Source organism: Garra rufa, chromosome 22, assembly GCF_049309525.1.
Source record: "Garra rufa chromosome 22, GarRuf1.0, whole genome shotgun sequence".
NCBI classification, from domain to species: domain Eukaryota; kingdom Metazoa; phylum Chordata; class Actinopteri; order Cypriniformes; family Cyprinidae; genus Garra; species Garra rufa.
The window spans coordinates 13,600,793-13,619,036 of NC_133382.1; the positions used below are offsets into that span (position 1 = coordinate 13,600,793).

The 18,244-nt window shown below is 38.5% G+C and overlaps 1 protein-coding gene across 1 annotated transcript; it reads left to right on the forward strand.

The window, feature by feature from the left end:
• Nucleotides 1–16: 16 nt before the first annotated feature.
• On the forward strand, nt 17–17,393 carry LOC141297418 (uncharacterized). Its single transcript, XM_073827856.1, has 13 exons — nt 17–341; nt 556–771; nt 974–1,119; nt 1,262–1,640; nt 1,789–1,965; nt 2,114–2,202; nt 2,947–3,116; nt 3,300–3,369; nt 7,697–7,846; nt 8,504–8,661; nt 8,745–8,905; nt 15,800–15,897; nt 17,286–17,393. Exons 1-13 carry the CDS (start codon nt 17–19, stop codon nt 17,391–17,393), a joined length of 2,247 nt encoding a protein of 748 aa, XP_073683957.1.
• The last annotated feature ends 851 nt before the right edge of the window (nt 17,394–18,244 follow it).

Here is an 18,244-nt window from a genome sequence, read left to right on the forward strand (position 1 = left end):
TTTGATTTTGTTCAATATGGGACAGCGACAATCTCGCAGAGAGAAAGCGAAGGGTGGTGAGTGTGTGTACGGGGTCAATCCCGGTACATCACTTACACCCACCGACCACAAGGCGGAGGTCCATCCTCGTTCCGACGAGACGCCTGAGTGTGTTGGTGAGGGAGGCGGGCTGGAGAGAGGGGGAGACAAGGCGAAGAAGAGGAAGAGAAAGAGGTTTAGGAGGTTTTCCTCTTTCTTCAGCTGCTTGTCTCGTCCCAAATCCACCAGGGCTCAGGATGAGCAGGTGGAGCAGGGTGAAGTGGACCAGGACACTGATGAGGCCCCATCCAGGTGTACTGATGGTAAATGACAAGCTCTGAACATCAAAAACTGCCAGAAATCTTAATCTCAGTCACAGCACATTATAAAATGTAGATCAGTTACATTATTGCATAACATGTGATAAAAGTTATAATATAAAAAGCAATATTTGAAGAAATTGAAAAGATTTCAAATGAAAAATGAGTTTGTAATATTTTATTGATACTATTCAATTAAAACAATTCCTCTCTTTAGATCTAACTTCTCTACAGGACATTATTTGTACTGTAGAGGAGGAGGATCATCAGGATCCTCCTACCAGTAGTCCTGAGTTCCTTTCCGTTGCCGATGACCAGCAAATTGTGGATGATCAACCTCAAGATCAGGACGGTCCAGTAAGTCCGTCAGCAGATGTGAGTGGATCACATCTGCTGAGACAGCTGGACCGTGATGAGATTGTGAGGATTGAGGGTGAGTTTACTGTTATAATCCAAAATATAACTCAACACACACATGCTATTCTTACAATGTATTGTTGTAGGAGGATGTGTATAAAAGAAGGTATAGCAAACAATATAAAAGTACAAGTATAGTGATAACATGAGAATTACAAACAATGTTAAAATAGTTTTGGAGAAGAGAACTGCAGAACATGGCTTCATTGTTTCAATAGAACACATTTGCTGGAAATATGTGATCGGCAAGAAGATGGGGGAAGGATCATACGGCTCCGTGTATGAAGGGACCCGCTGTGAGGATGGCCTCCAGGTAGCTGTCAAAATCACAGCGAAGATGGAGGACGAGCCGTACATCCGCCTTGTAAGTGAACTGCGCTCTCTGTGTCAACATTTTGGATTAATGTGAATCACAGCAAACAAATAATATTTCAAACAGACCTGGCAAAATCCTTATCTGAAAAATCACTTCCATCTTACCATCATAAAAACTGTTTTGTTTCTAGCCTGACCATCCCAGACCGGTGCCCTTAGAGGTGGCCCTGACAGTTTTGGCCAATCAGGGCCCGAGCTGTGGCCACATTATAGGGTTACTGGACTGGCAGGACCATCTTGATCAATACATTATGGTCCTAGAGCGGCCCTCACCCTGCATGGACATGCACGAATTCTGGCTGCATTATGACAGCCTCTTCACTGAGGGGATGGCCCGTCATTTCATGCAGCAGGTTATCGACGCTGCTGTCGTGTGCTGTTCCCAGGGGGTCCTCCATCGCGACATTAAGATGCCGAACCTCCTGGTCAACATTGAGACCCTGGAGGTGAAGCTCATTGATTTCGGCTGTGGGGACCTCCTGAGGACCACAGCGTACAAATCCTACAGTGGTATGTATTATTTTTCTTATTATGTATGTACTTTTATGAGACGAGATATGAGCTAACAACATTCTCAGTAGAAGAAAAGTCAGTAATATTCTTTTTATTGACTAACATTTAATGCAGACTTAGACATGTGACAAACTCTCTTCTCCAGGGACAGCGAGGTACTGCCCTCCTGAGTATTTTGAGAAGGGTGAGTACTATGGAAAACAGGCGACGGTGTGGTCACTGGGAGTGCTCCTCTTCCGCATGATCACCAGCCTTTTTCCAGAGAGCAGCGATATCAGTCTGATGGACACTGATATCTGGCTCCAGCCAGGCTTCTCCGATGGTGAGATCTTCTTTCTAACAATTTTTTAAGTAAAATGGCTTTATAAAACATGTCTTTATAGATAATGCAGGAATCTTAGATTTACAGCTTAGATAGAATGTGTAAAGCTGAAGATAATAATCAGACATCTCTCTATCTTTCTGCACAGAATGCTGTCGTTTTATCAGAGGTTGTCTGAAGAGCGACCCAGAGCGAAGGCTTCATCTGGAGGAGTTGCTCATCCATGACTGGTTTAAGGTACTCAGACAAGCTGAAGATACAGTGTTTGTTTATTTTATTGAACATCAGCTTCCTTCTGTTACCTTTCAATACCTGCATTAACTGTTAAAGTCAATGCTCATACACTGCATAGATAACAATCTGTGTTTTATACCTTTTTGTCTAATTTGTACAGATTGCCAATGTACAATTTGTAAATGTGTTTCAGGTCCCCCTATAAGTCATGGAGGACAGGGTCAGCCTTGCGTCTGGCGGGCTGACATGGGTGACACCTCCATCCCTCCAGCCTTAGCGTCTTGCGGGGCTGGCAGGCCATGGTTGCGTCTGGCGCCTTGGCTTGAGGCAGTAGTTCTAGCGTCTTGCGGAACTACTCGCCTAGGGATGTGTACATAGTGTAGTTTTAGTTTAGTTAGCTTAACCATCCCTCCAGCCTTAGCGTCTTGCGGGGCTGGCAGGCCTTGGTTGCGTCTGGCGCCTTGGCTTGAGGCAGTAGTTCTAGCGTCTTGCAGAACTACTCGCCTAGGGATGTGTAAATAGTTAGTTTAGTTTTAGTTAGTTAAGTTAGCTCTTCCATCCCTCCAGCCTTAGCGTCTTGCGGGGCTGGCAGGCCTTGGTTGCGTCTGGCGCCTTGGCTTGAGGCAGTAGTTCTTGCGTCTTGCGGAACTACTTGCCTAGGGATGTGAATTGTAAATAGTTCATTTAGTTTTAGTTAAGTTAGTTATTGCACCATCCAATCATATTTCTAAAAACGGAGTCACCTAGAGCTTCTCAGAGCTCCCTGTCAAGCCTGTCCCACAAGTTCCTGGCACTGCCACACTAGAGGTCCCTGGCACTCACATGGCAACAGAGCTCACTTTCTCAGCCACCTTGGGCTTAGAGATCCTGTATGGCCACTGCAGAAATCACTCTGAAGGCCTCCAGAACCTGCTGAGGTCAGATAGAACCGAATCAAAGGTACCACAAGGTTACTACTTTTCAGAGCTGCCCTGGTCCCAAAGCTTCTTGTCCAGGCCTGAAGGTTCCTCTTGCTGCAACCCCAGAACCTACAATGGTTTTAGAGCTCTGTGTCATAACAGCTACAGTCTGAAAGCTTCCCATCATGTCTGATACAATAGTTTCTCTCATGATGGTGTTGAGATTCAAGCCACAGCGGCCAGAAAACCTCCAACCAAGGCTGTGTTTCTGGTAATAACCTTAGCCAGAGCTGACGACTAAAGATGCTCTAGTCCCAGAGCTCCTCTCTCAACCTCCCTGGTCCCAGAGGTTCCTGCTAAAACTGCTCTGGTCTTAGAGGTTTCTGTTTTGACTGCACCAGAAGATCCTCTCATGGCCCCAGTGTTTCCTGTCACTGGTGTGATTCCTACAGAAATATATTACAACTGTGTGTCACATTAAAACACAATGTTTGTGAAAAAAAAACATAAAATGTGTTGTTTTATATGGTTTACATTTATCACTTTACCAGTCAAGAGTGTGTTAATGTGAGTAATAAACTTAGGTAAGTAGAGCCAGGTAAGTACAGAAGGTCAAATGCTCTGTATATGAATGCACTATAATTTCCATTTCAAAGATTTTCTAATGCCTGATGGGAATACCAATATTTCAAGAACTATAAGGTACAGTTGAGGTCAAAAGTTTACATCCCTCTTTCAGAATCTGCTAAATGTTCATTATTTTACCAAATTAAGGATTATACAAAACACATGTTATTGTTTATTTAGTACTGACCTGAATAAGGTATTTTACATAAAAGATGTTTACATATAGTCCACAAGAGAAAATAATAGTTGAATTTATAAAAATGACCCTGTTCAAAAGTTTACATCCCCTTGATTCTTAATACTGTATTATTACCTGTATAATTCACAGCTGTTTTTTTTAGTGATAGTTGTTCATGAGTCCCTTGATTGCTCTAAACAATTAAATTGCCTGCTGTTCTTCAGAAAAATCCTTCAGGTCCCACAATTTCCTTGGTTTTCCAGCATTTTTGTGTATTTGAACCCTTTTCCAACAATGACTATGATTTTGAGATCCATATTTTTACACTGAGGACAAGTGAGGGACTCATATGGAAATTTTACAGAAGGTTCAAACGCTCACTGATGCTCCAAAAGGAAAAACCATGCATTAATAGCTGGGGATGAAAACTTTTGAACAGAATGGAGATGTGTACATTTTTCTTATTTTTGCCTAAATATCATAATTTTTCATTTAGTTCTGCCCTTCAGAGGCAACAGAAGATATTACATGTTTCCCAAAAGACAAAATAAGTTAAATTTACCCTGATCTTCAAATTCAAAAAGTTTTCACCCCCGACTCTTAATGCATCGTGTTTCCATCTGGAGCATCAGTGAACGTTTGAACCTTCTGTAATAGTTGCATATGAGTCCCTCAGTTGTCCTCAGTGTGAAAAGATGGATCTCAAAATAATACAGTCATTGTTGGAAAAGGTTCAAATACACAAAAATGATGAAAAACCAAAGAATTTGTGGGACCTGAAGGATTTTTCTGAAGAGCAGCGGGCAGTTTAACTGTTCAAACAAGGGACTCATGAACAACTATCAAAAAAAACAAAAAACACACAGCTGTGGATCATTCAGGTAACAACACATTATTAAGAATCAAGGGGATGTAAACTATTGAACAGGGTCATTTTTATAAATTCAACTATTATTTTGTTCTGTGGACTATATGTAAACATCTTTTATGTGAAATATCTTATTCAGGTCAGTACTAAATAAACAATAACATACATTTTGATAGGGTCATCAGGACAATGGCACAAAACAAATATATCATGTCAAATGTGGAGGAAAAAATACAGGGGGAAAAAACACTTTTATGTAATCAAACTTTTGACTCAAAACCTTGCATTCCATATCTCACTTTACAAATACAAGACATTACACATTCATGCACTTTTTTTAATCTGAAAAAGATGAACACAAATGTGACATTTTATTTATCAATGAAGTGTATTTATCAAATGTGTCACTTAATATATGAGAGCATGTCTGACAAAGGGATTATATGTAGTACATCAATATATGTTATAAGTATGATGTGATCTGTACACTGGCCATCAGCTAGAGGCACATTTATTCATTCATTAAACATTATAAATACAGTATGCTGCCTCTAATCTCATGCACTATGAACTGAGTGAAATCACAGTCTGTCTTTGTTGCCCAGCAGGTCTCTGGTAAATGCTTGGTCCTCATTGCCCACTATAGTGCTGTGAACCGAAGACATCTGGGGAGAATCTGTATCTGCACAGAAAAGAAGTCTTACAGTAAGACATCTACACTTTCATATATTAGAATAATGTAAAATGGGATGCTATTCTCTCAGTATCAGTTGTGAAAACACTAAGGAAAGCATGTACTTTTCTGTGTTTATTGTTTTCACAGAGACAAGAGTAATGCTCTTTTTCTCACAGTTGCTGGTCATGTTGCTGGATCAAACTGTAAGACAATTTGTTAATCGTAAGTTAATTTTTAACAGATATTTAAATATAATACATTATTTTATATAATATTTTAGTAAATGCATTTAATTTTTCTTATTTAATTTTTTTTATTTCCCATTATTACAGTATACTGACATCACTAACTTTATTTGTATTCTTTTTTAATTTTCATATTTATTTTTTATATTATATTATATTATACGTAAAACGATGATAACTGCACATTCACAGTTATGTGAATTTATAGCTGTTAGACAGCACAGAATCACAACTTTTAATACTTACAGTACCTCGCAAAAGTATTCATACCCCTTCATTTTTTTCACATTTTATGTTGCTGCCTTATGTTAAACTGCTTTAAATAACTTTTTTCCCCACGTCAGTCTACACTCCATGCACAATAATGGCAAAGCAAAAACAGAGGTTTTCACATCATTACAAATAGAAAACTTAAATGATTCCATTGCATAAGTATTCATACCCTTATCTGGGAAAAGTTTAAATTTAGCTTAGGAGCATTTATATTGTTTATAGATTTTACTACACTTTGTGTGGCAAATTCAATTGAATGGGTATGACTTGGAAAGTCATACAGTCTAACAGCTGAAAATGCATATCAAAGCAAAAACCAAGCCCTGAGGTAAAAAAAAAAAAAAATCTGTAAAGCACAGAAACAGGACTGAATCAAGCCACAGATCTGGAAAATATTTTAGAAAAAAATTGCTGCATTGAAGGTTTACAAAAGCATGTAATCTCCATTACCATTAATGAAAAAAGTTTGAAATAACCAGGACTCTTCGTATTTGTCTCTACAGTGAAAACAAATAAAGTGGGTGACATATTTTTTAGTTCTGGTGGAACAGTTTAGAGATTTTTGTTGTTCCACTGCATCTTTCTTTTCTTTCTTTGAGAAGCAAAGTGCTGTGCAGTCACTCCAGATACCCATTAAAATTGCTTTTACAGACTAAGAATATAAATCATTTCAGGTGGCATGTAATTTATTACTCTATTACTATTACTTTATTACTCCCCGGCTCAATTTTTTTATTTTGCTATTATTTATTCTGAAGAAAGATAGACATGTGTGGTGATGAAAGCCAAAATATTAAATGTCATTACTTCAGAAAGCTGGCAGCATCATTATCTATTTGCACAGAGATTGGTAGTTATATTAGTAAAATATGTTTACTTTAGCCGTCTTTGTTGCATTATGTGCCAATGGTGACTGACCATTCAAAAATGGGGACACTTTTCAGGTTTTTTTCCCAAAGTTTGCATGCCTGTAACTCAAGAGATATTAAAGATATTTTAATGCCCTTTTAGATATTGGGTCTTAACAAACATTTCTTTTGGCATCTTTATTTTTAATGCCCTTTGAGATTCGGTTCCAGAGATATTGGAACTTCAATATGGCTCCAGGAGTTAATCATTAAAATGTACACATTTTCAGTGGCCAAAAACCAAATGTGGGTCAGTTCAATGAACAAAAATTCAATACTTATTTTAATCAGGAATGTCTGAAGAACAAATAACGTTAAAACTGGAGATGTATCTTGTTTCTTTTCAATATGCATTGAATATTGAAAAGTGCCGTTTCCCCATTTTTGAATTGGTCACCATTGTGTCACATTATATGATGAACAGATTTAACTTTTATTCACATATAAATATCAATGCTCATACATAGGAGATTTTTTTGCACATAATTCTGTTCCGTTTCAGTTTAAAATGACAAATATTCCAAATATCTCCACACATTTGGAATATGCATTTTATTTTAAGTTATAAATATAATAACAATGTTATTATAAAAAAAGTACTGAGTAATATTAATAGTAAGAACATGTGCTTTCTATAGGGTCAGGGTTAAGGTTTGATTATGGTTGTAATTACATAATTTGGGTGCTTATTACTGCTACTACTATAGATGTCACCTAGGCTATAAATGGACACTAAAATAAAATGTTATTACACTTTTACGAATATAGTGATTTGTTATTTGCAGGAAGGCTTTGTGTGTGATTTAATTGTTTTGTGTTTCAGGGCTGTCTGGCCCCTGTTAAAATCATCATTCCCCCCGGCTCGATCCTGCAGCCATCCCAGGATGCTGCGGTAGTGGGAGGTAACGTGCTGACCTCACAGAGAGTGGTGGATGTCATCTTCAGAGCCTTCAAAGCGTGTTCGGCATCACAGGTGTGTCATATCAGAGAGAACAGATCTCTATCTACATCTTTCAATGAAATCTCTTTGTGCTATGTATTTAGGCAATGTAGTCTAATACACATGTGGTCTAATTTAGGTCAAATTTAAATGTGTTACATAATGTTTTCACAAATTGTTTCAATACAGCTTTACAGAAAAAGATGTTAATGTTCATAATATCTTAATATCTAGATGCAACTACTCTTGTATAGTCATATTCAGCAGTTTGGCGATAATATGATTTACATTTGTGACCCTGGACCACAAAACCAGTTGTAAGCAGAAAGGGTATTTTTGTAGCAATAGCCAAGTATACATTGTACGGGTGACAATTGTTGATATTTTTTATGCCAAAAATCATTAGGATATTCAATAAAGGTCATGTTCCATGAAGATATTTTGTAAATTTCCTACTGTGAATATATCAAAACTTAATTTTTGACTAGTAATATTCAATGCTAAGAACTTCATTTGGACAACTTTAATAGCAATTGACTGGTTTTGTGGTCCAGGGTCACATTTTACAACAATACAACCAATCAAACGGTTGAGATATGTTATGGTTTACATTGCCCTCTGCGAATCTGAGTTTATTCACATGCAATTTGTAATCCTACTTTTTGACTTCTCTCAAATTATTTTCTGAAGGGTTGCATGAACAACATTTCGTTCGGCGGTGAGAAAAGTGGTTACTATGAGACGGTTGCTGGTGGTGCTGGGGCGGGCCCAACCTGGAACGGGCGCAGTGGAGTTCACTCTCACATGACAAACACCCGCATCACTGACCCTGAGATCCTGGAGAGCAGGTCTGACTATATAACAGCATTATAGAAATGTTCCATTCATTCATAATGTGGAAGAGATTTTTGAAGTTGAGTTGCTGTCTCAGGTATCCAGTGATACTTGAGCATTTTTCCCTGCGGCCCAGTTCTGGAGGGGCAGGTCTGTACCGTGGTGGTGATGGTGTGATCAGGAAACTTCGATTTCGTAGTCCAGTGGTTCTGTCTGTGCTAACGGAGAGGCGCTCTACACAACCCTATGGCCTACACGGTACCTTCATGTGTAGTATATTTATTTGCTTTCATACATGTACTTACATCTACATATACTTAACTTAAAGTTACTTTTATTTAACCAGCAAGTTTTGGATCCGGAAATGACACAAGCTTCTCCCAAAAGATAATAAGATGATGTACAAGAGGCATCATTGTGAAAAAAAATATATTTCTCAGCTTTTATTTACATTTGAACAAAAAGTGACATGGCCAAAATTATTCATACCCTTTGCAAACTGTCACAGTCTATGGGAAAATCCAAAGTTCTATACCATTCCAAATAGTCCAAGCTGTTAAAAGTAACTTTAAGCTTCCTAATTACCCTGATTCATTGGGAACAGCTGTTTTAATCAACTCAACAGGTGAAAAACAGAAGCTCTCTGCTGTTGGTTTGTGGACAGTCATGGCTAAGACAAAGGAGCGCACTGAGGACCTGCAGCTGTGCATTGTGGCTGCTCACAAGTCAGGAAAGGGCTATAAGACCTTATCTAAATGTTTTGCTGTTCCAGTCGCTACAGTGCAAAGTATTATTAAAAAATACAAGATGTTCTACACTGTGAAAAATCTCAAAGGACGAACCTAATGTTTTGGGGGTGTTTTTCAGCCGGTGGACCAGGGAACCTAATAACAGTAAACAACACCATGAAAAAGGAGCAATACATCAAAATTCTCAACAACAACATCAGGCAGTCTGCAGAGAAACTTGGCCTTGGGCACCAGTGGACATTTCAGCACGACAACAACCCAAAACACAAAGCAAAAGTGGTGAAGAAATGGTTAGCAGACAAAAACATTAACGTTTTGCAGTGGCCCAGCCAGAGTCCTAACTTAAATCCAATTGAGAATCTGTGGAGGGAGCTAAAGATCAGGGTGATGACAAGGAGACCCTCCAACCTGAAAGAGTTGGAGCTCATCGCTAAGATGAATGGGCAAAAATACCAGTGGAGACATGCAAAAAGCTGGTCAGCAATTATAGGAAGCGTTTGATTGCTGTAATAGCCAATAAAGGCTTTTCTATTGATTACTGAGAAGGGTATGAATAATTTTGGACATGCCACTTTTTGTTAAAATGTAAATAAAAGATGAGTAATAATTTTTTCCACAGTGATGCTTCTTGTACGTCATCTTATTATCTTCTGGGAGACATCTGTGTCATTTCTAAATAAAAAAAAACTTGCTGGTTGCATAAAAGTATCTTTAAGTCAGGGGTATGAATAATTTCGGGCTTGACTGTACATATACAGTCAAAACAAAAAATTTTGATATCTTTTTACTAGTGTGTGCAGGACACTATAGTTACTATAGTTCATTTATGTAAGTGAGGATAGCAAAATAAAGTGAACTATGAAATATTATACCCAAAAATTCAGTGGACTACCAGTAAAATTACTCAAATTATGGGACCAAAAATTTGATCTGACACTTTGACCTGACCATTTATTGTTACATACCTTTCTATCAAAGTTATCTGACATTTATCAAGATGATTTTTTTCTGACACAGTTTAACTCTTAAGTTCCTGCCATATTTTATTACCATTTTCTAAACTATACTGAATAAACCGTACTAATGTTAGAAATGTTAAAGGTGTCTGAATAAATTTTAGTTTGACTCTATATATAATAGGGATGCACCGAAATGAAAATTCTTGGCCGAAACCGAAAACCGAAAAAAAGGAAACCAAGGCCGAAAACCGAAACACCGAAAGAATTATGCCAATTATCAGTACTATTGCATTTATGGCTATGACTGTGTACTAATCTTACTCAAATCAAGGCACTGCAATTGCATAAATTAATATTAAAGTTTCAAAGAATAAATCAATTATATTAATTTAAACAATTATTATCAATCAATAAGTATTATATTACTTAAATAACATATACAACTATTTTACTGCCTTTGTTTAAATTGTTTAATTGTTTAAATTTTTATAACACATTATCTTGTGGATCCATCAGTTCACATTTACAACTCTACACGTTTCTCTTCCAGCAGGAGGCGCTTTCCGAATGGTAGTACACGGGATGCACTTTTTTCCAGGGGTTTCAGTACAGCGTAATCGATACTGCGTCACCAGGCAGGCGTGGCCTATTTGAGAATTTGCATAGGTCACCGATCATGCGCAGTTAGGGAAAAGCCATTTGCTTCAGATACCTCCACTATTGCAGGGGTTTCGTGCACTTCATATTCATATACAGTATAATGAAATACCTGTCCATGTTCGCAGGGGTTTCGTGCACTTCATAATTATATTCATATACAGTATCTTGAAATACCTGTCCACGATCACAGGGCTTTCGTGCACTTCATATTTATATTCATATACAGTGTCTTGAAATACCTGTCCACGTTCGCAGGGGTTTCGTGCACTTCATAATTATATTCATATACAGTGTCTTGAAATACCTGTCCAAGATCGCAGGGGTTTCGTGCACTTCATATTTATATTCATATACAGTGTCTTGAAATACCTGTCCAAGATCGCAGGGCTTTCGTGCACTTCATATTTATATTCATATACAGTGTCTTGAAATACCTGTCCAAGATCGCAGGGGTTTCGTGCACTTATTTATATTCATATATAGTATCTTGAAATACCTGTCCAAGATTGCAGGGGTTTCGTGCACTTCATAATTATATTCATATACAGTGTCTTGAAATACCTGTCCAAGATCGCAGGGGTTTCGTGCACTTCATATTTATATTCATATACAGTGTCTTGAAATACCTGTCCAAGATCGCAGGGGTTTCGTGCACTTCATATTTATATTCATATACAGTGTCTTGAAATACCTGTCCAAGATCGCAGGGCTTTCGTGCACTTCATATTTATATTCATATACAGTGTCTTGAAATACCTGTCCACGATCACAGGGCTTTCGTGCACTTCATATTTATATTCATATACAGTGTCTTGAAATACCTGTCCACGTTCGCAGGGGTTTCGTGCACTTCATAATTATATTCATATACAGTGTCTTGAAATACCTGTCCAAGATCGCAGGGGTTTCGTGCACTTATTTATATTCATATATAGTATCTTGAAATACCTGTCCAAGATTGCAGGGGTTTCGTGCACTTCATAATTATATTCATATACAGTGTCTTGAAATACCTGTCCAAGATCGCAGGGGTTTCGTGCACTTCATATTTATATTCATATACAGTGTCTTGAAATACCTGTCCAAGATCGCAGGGGTTTCGTGCACTTATTTATATTCATATACAGTGTCTTGAAATACCTGTCCACGAACGCAGGGGTTTCGTGCACTTCATAATTATATTCATATACAGTATCTTGAAATACCTGTCCACAAACGCAGGGGTTTCGTGCACTTCATAATTATATTCATATACAGTGTCTTGAAATACCTGTCCAAGATCGCAGGGGTTTCGTGCACTTCATATTTATATTCATATACAGTATCTTGAAATACCTGTCCACGATCGTTTATATTCATATACAGTGTCTTGAAATACCTGTCCACGTTCGCAGGGGTTTCGTGCACTTCATATTTATATTCATATACAGTATCTTGAAATACCTGTCCACGAACGCAGGGGTTTCGTGCACTTCATAATTATATTCGTATACAGTATCTTGAAATACCTGTCCACGAACGCAGGGGTTTTGTGCACTTCATAATTATATTCATATACAGTATCTTGAAATACCTGTCCACGAACGCAGGGGTTTCGTGCACTTCATAATTATATTCATATACAGTGTCTTGAAATACCTGTCCACGAACGCAGGGGTTTCGTGCACTTATTTATATTCATATACAGTGTCTTGAAATACCTGTCCAAGATCGCAGGGCTTTCGTGCACTTCATAATTATATTCATATACAGTGTCTTGAAATACCTGTCCACGAACGCAGGGGTTTCGTGCACTTATTTATATTCATATACAGTGTCTTGAAATACCTGTCCACGAACGCAGGGGTTTCATGCACTTCATAATTATATTCATATACAATATCTTGAAATACCTGGCCACGATCGCAGGGGTTTCGTGCACTTCATAATTATATTCATATACAGTGTCTTGAAATACCTGTCCAAGATCGCAGGGGTTTCGTGCACTTATTTATATTCATATACAGTGTCTTGAAATACCTGTCCACGAACGCAGGGGTTTCGTGCACTTCATAATTATATTCATATACAGTATCTTGAAATACCTGTCCACGAACGCAGGGGTTTCGTGCACTTCATAATTATATTCATATACAGTATCTTGAAATACCTGTCCACGAACGCAGGGGTTTCGTGCACTTCATAATTATATTCATATACAGTGTCTTGAAATACCTGTCCACGAACGCAGGGGTTTCATGCACTTCATAATTATATTCATATACAATATCTTGAAATACCTGGCCACGATCGCAGGGGTTTCGTGCACTTCATAATTATATTCATATACAGTGTCTTGAAATACCTGTCCAAGATCGCAGGGGTTTCGTGCACTTCATATTTATATTCATATACAGTATCTTGAAATACCTGTCCACGATCGTTTATATTCATATACAGTGTCTTGAAATACCTGTCCACGTTCGCAGGGGTTTCGTGCACTTCATATTTATATTCATATACAGTATCTTGAAATACCTGTCCACGAACGCAGGGGTTTCGTGCACTTCATAATTATATTCGTATACAGTATCTTGAAATACCTGTCCACGAACGCAGGGGTTTTGTGCACTTCATAATTATATTCATATACAGTATCTTGAAATACCTGTCCACGAACGCAGGGGTTTCGTGCACTTCATAATTATATTCATATACAGTGTCTTGAAATACCTGTCCACGAACGCAGGGGTTTCGTGCACTTATTTATATTCATATACAGTGTCTTGAAATACCTGTCCAAGATCGCAGGGCTTTCGTGCACTTCATAATTATATTCATATACAGTGTCTTGAAATACCTGTCCACGAACGCAGGGGTTTCGTGCACTTCATAATTATATTCATATACAGTATCTTGAAATACCTGTCCACGAACGCAGGGGTTTCGTGCACTTCATAATTATATTCATATACAGTATCTTGAAATACCTGTCCACGAACGCAGGGGTTTCGTGCACTTCATAATTATATTCATATACAGTATCTTGAAATACCTGTCCACGAACACAGGGGTTTCATGCACTTCATAATTATATTCATATACAATATCTTGAAATACCTGGCCACGATCGCAGGGGTTTCGTGCACTTCATAATTATATTCATATACAGTGTCTTGAAATACCTGTCCAAGATCGCAGGGGTTTCGTGCACTTCATATTTATATTCATATACAGTGTCTTGAAATACCTGTCCAAGATCGCAGGGGTTTCGTGCACTTCATATTTATATTCATATACAGTATCTTGAAATACCTGTCCACGATCGCAGGGGTTTTCGTGCACTTCATAATTATATTCATATACAGTGTCTTGAAATACCTGTCCACGAACGCAGGGGTTTCGTGCACTTCATAATTATATTCATATACAATATCTTGAAACACCTTTCCAAGATCGCAGGGGTTTCGTGCCAGATACACTTCATATTTATATTCATAATGAAATACCTTTCCACGATCGCAGGGGTTTCATATTTATATTCATATACAGTATCATGAAATACCTGTCCACAATCGCAGGGGTTTCGTGCCCTTCATATTTATATTCATATACAGTGTCTTGAAATACCTGTCCACGATACCGTTGTAAACCATGATTAATTTTCGTAAATAGACGCTACACGTTTTACATTTCTATAACGGCTGTTTATTTGTTTTCGAAAATCGTTTAAATGTAAGATTTTAAAACATAAAAATAACCTGTATGACTGTGTTGTCCATCCATCAGTGCTGATCCTAGGTTTTGAAATGCCCGCGAAAAAAAACTGTCTTACTGCGCATGATCGGTGACCTCTCTTAATATTTTTTTTTTTTTAGAAAGGGGCGTTTTCCCAACGCCCCCAGGGACGCCCATTTTACGTCGTGGTAATGAAACCCCTGGAATTTAGTGAGTCCCGGTAGTACACAAAGCAGCGCAGCAAATGACTTTGAAACGTGCAGCGCTCATATTTATTCAATGGATAGCCTTTTGAAGTTTCATCGCAATTCTGGTCTTTCAGTCCCCACATTCAAGACAACCTGAAATCGTAATTAAGACTTTCTTAACCCCTAATAACACTGCAGTCATCAATGAAAATTAAGAGCTTTATTTCAAGAACCGACTTTCAAAAACAAACCTTACACAAAATACGTTTCTTTTTATTTATTTTTCCCACCATGTTCGGGGCACAAGAAAAATATTCGGGGACTAAATTAATATAAGCATATGAAGTAAAATCGTCTCTCATTGTCTCTGAGAGAATGCACGTCAGATGCTGAAAGCACTGTCAGTTTTTACTTTCACTTTAACATATTGCGCGGTTTCACATTGCTTGTGTGATATCCATTGGCTCACCTCCATGGTTAAAAACATAAATATTTATAAAAATACAGTATATAGAAAAGACATACCTTTAAAATGTGACTTAACACCAACACAAAGCCATTGTTTTTCACTCACTGAAAGCTACATCTGTTTTGATCTCTGCTCTCATCACTGCAGGCACGACTGCAGACACACCCCCTCTTGAAATTTCGGCATTACAAGTTTTGCAAATCGCTATCCGTGGGTCTTTCTCAGATATACTGAAATACGTCCACACCGCAGACGTGTTGCTTCAGACAAGCACGTGCAGGCCGCGGTTTCTGTTTGCGTCAACATACTGTTTCGGCCGTGTTGTTTCGGTGATAAAAGTCTTTCGGCCGAAAATTTTTGGTGGCCGAATATTCGGTGCATCCCTAATATATAATTTTTGCCTCGTTTAGGAGGAAAAAATGGAGCACCTGGGCTGAATTTGTTACATAGAACAGATGGAAGAGTTTTAAATTTAGGGGCCAAGAATACCATCAGCCTGGATCCTGGGGTAAGACAAACAGTTTTTGCATTCTTGTAAATACATTCAAATCAATAATACCTTTTTTAAATGAGTTGTAAACAGTCATATATGGATGCCCCTTTCCACCGCCTAATAATAAAAAAGGTAATTGCAAGATAGACTTTTTTTCTCAGAATTGCATGACAAACTCACAATTGTGAGTTTTAAATTTAAAATCGCAATATAAAGTCAGAATTGTTGGCAATAAACTCTCAGTTGTGACTTTTTCTTAGAACTGCGTGTTTGTCTTGCAATTTTGAGATATAAACACAGTTGTGAGTTATAAAGTCCAGTTTTGAGGGGAAAAAAAGTTTGTTCCTCACAATTCTGACTTCATAATGCCAGTTGTGTGTTCTGAAGTCAGAATTACGAGATATAAACTCACAATTCTGTGAAAAAGTCACAATTGTGTCATAAACTCAGAATTGTAAGCATATATCTTGCAATTTTGACTTTTATCTCAGAACTACAAGTTTATATCTCACAATTCTGGCTGTATAACTTGCAATTTCAAGTTTCTGACTTTATATTTTGCAATTCTGACTTTATAATTTGCAGATGTGAGTTTGTCTTAATTCTGAGGGGGAAAAAAGAATTTCAGAATTTTGAGTTTGTATCACGCTGTTCTGGAAAAAAAAAGTCAAGAAAAAAAGTCTGAATTGTGAGATAAAAAGTCAAAATTACCTTCTTTTTTATTCAGTGCCAGAAAGGGTCTTCCGTGGTCATAGCTATAGAAGGAATAAAAAATAAAGTTTCATAATTCTGAGTTTTTTGAATGATATAAACTCATAATTCTGAGTTTTTTGTCAGAACTGTAAGTCTCGCAATTCTGATTTTATAACTCGCAATTGTGAGTTTATATATCACAATTCTGAGGAAAAAAGTCAGAATTTCAAGTTTTTATTATGCAGTTCTGAGGAAAAAAAGTCAGAATTGCGAGAAAAAAAAGTCAGAATTGTGAGATAGAAAGTTGCAATTACCTTTTTTATTTTTTATTCAGTAGTGGAAAGGGGCTTCCATAGTCATATCTAAAAAAAGTCAAAAGAGATACAAGCTCAAAATTGCAAGATATTTGCCTGGAGAAATATCTCAGAATTGCTCAAATAAATCTCAGAATTGTGAGATAATAAGCAGTAATTACCTTTATTTCTTATGCAATGACGGAAACAGTCTTACAGTCTGTTTGGGAAAAAGCTTTTTGTATTCTATATAAGGATGTTCCACACCTTAATGTTCACATCTTGTTACACAACAGTTACTGTATGTCTCTCTTTAAATGTCTTTGTTGTTTTAGAATTGTTTTGTGTTAGGGGAGTTATTGACTTTCATTAACTTTCATTAAAATGGACTGACATGTTCTGTGGGTTGCATGACAGGACATGTTCAGTCTGTTCACCCCTGGAGGAGGTGGATATGGAAGTGTGGATGAACAGGGTGGAGACCATCAGCTTCCCTCTAAACGCCGTTGTCTGCATAAGCCATAGAACATGGTTTAAGAAGAAGAAACAAAGGAAACAAAGCATGGAACCATATAAATAGTTTTTGAAGACAACTGAAATAAAGACCAATTCAGCCTCTTATTGTCACGGATCACAGAGGAGGTCAGGGTCCAAAATGCAGGGAAGAGTGAATTTATTATAAACAATAACAAAACAAACAAAACCAAAGGGCCAACACGGCACAACAAGACTGGAACTCAAGACAAAAGCAAGACAGACTCAAACACAGACCAAACTGAACACAATCCAAACAATGCAAACTCAACGAGTGGTGGGTGAGTGGAGACTAATATAGTCTGTGTATGATGGGGAACAGCTGTGTGATCAGAGTGACAGGTGTGTGAGATGAGGCATGGAGTGTGGAGGGAATAGGACAGCGACCTCCGGTGGAGGAGGGAAAACCCGCAGCCCAGAGTCATGACAGTACCCCCTCCCCACGGAACGGCTCCCAGACGTTCCAAAAGTCTGGAGGGAGGAGGAACGGGGGAAGGCGAATCAGGGGGAGGGATGGCGGGCCAGGCCCGTGCAGCGGAGTCACGTGAGCGGACCTCGCCGCCAGAGGAACACGAGCTGGCCTCGCCGCCAGAGGAACGTGAGCTGGCCTCGCCGCCAGTGGAACGTCCGCGGGCACCGCAGCCAGAGGAACGTGAGCTGGCCTCGCCGCCAGTGGAACGTCCGCGGGCACCGCAGCCAGAGGAACGCGAGCTGGCCTCGCTGCCAGTGGAACGTCCGCGGGCACCGCAGCCAGAGGAACGTGAGCTGGCCTCGCCGCCAGTGGAACGTCCGCGGTCACCGCTGCGTCCAGAACAGAGAGAGCGGTCACCGCCGCGTCAGGA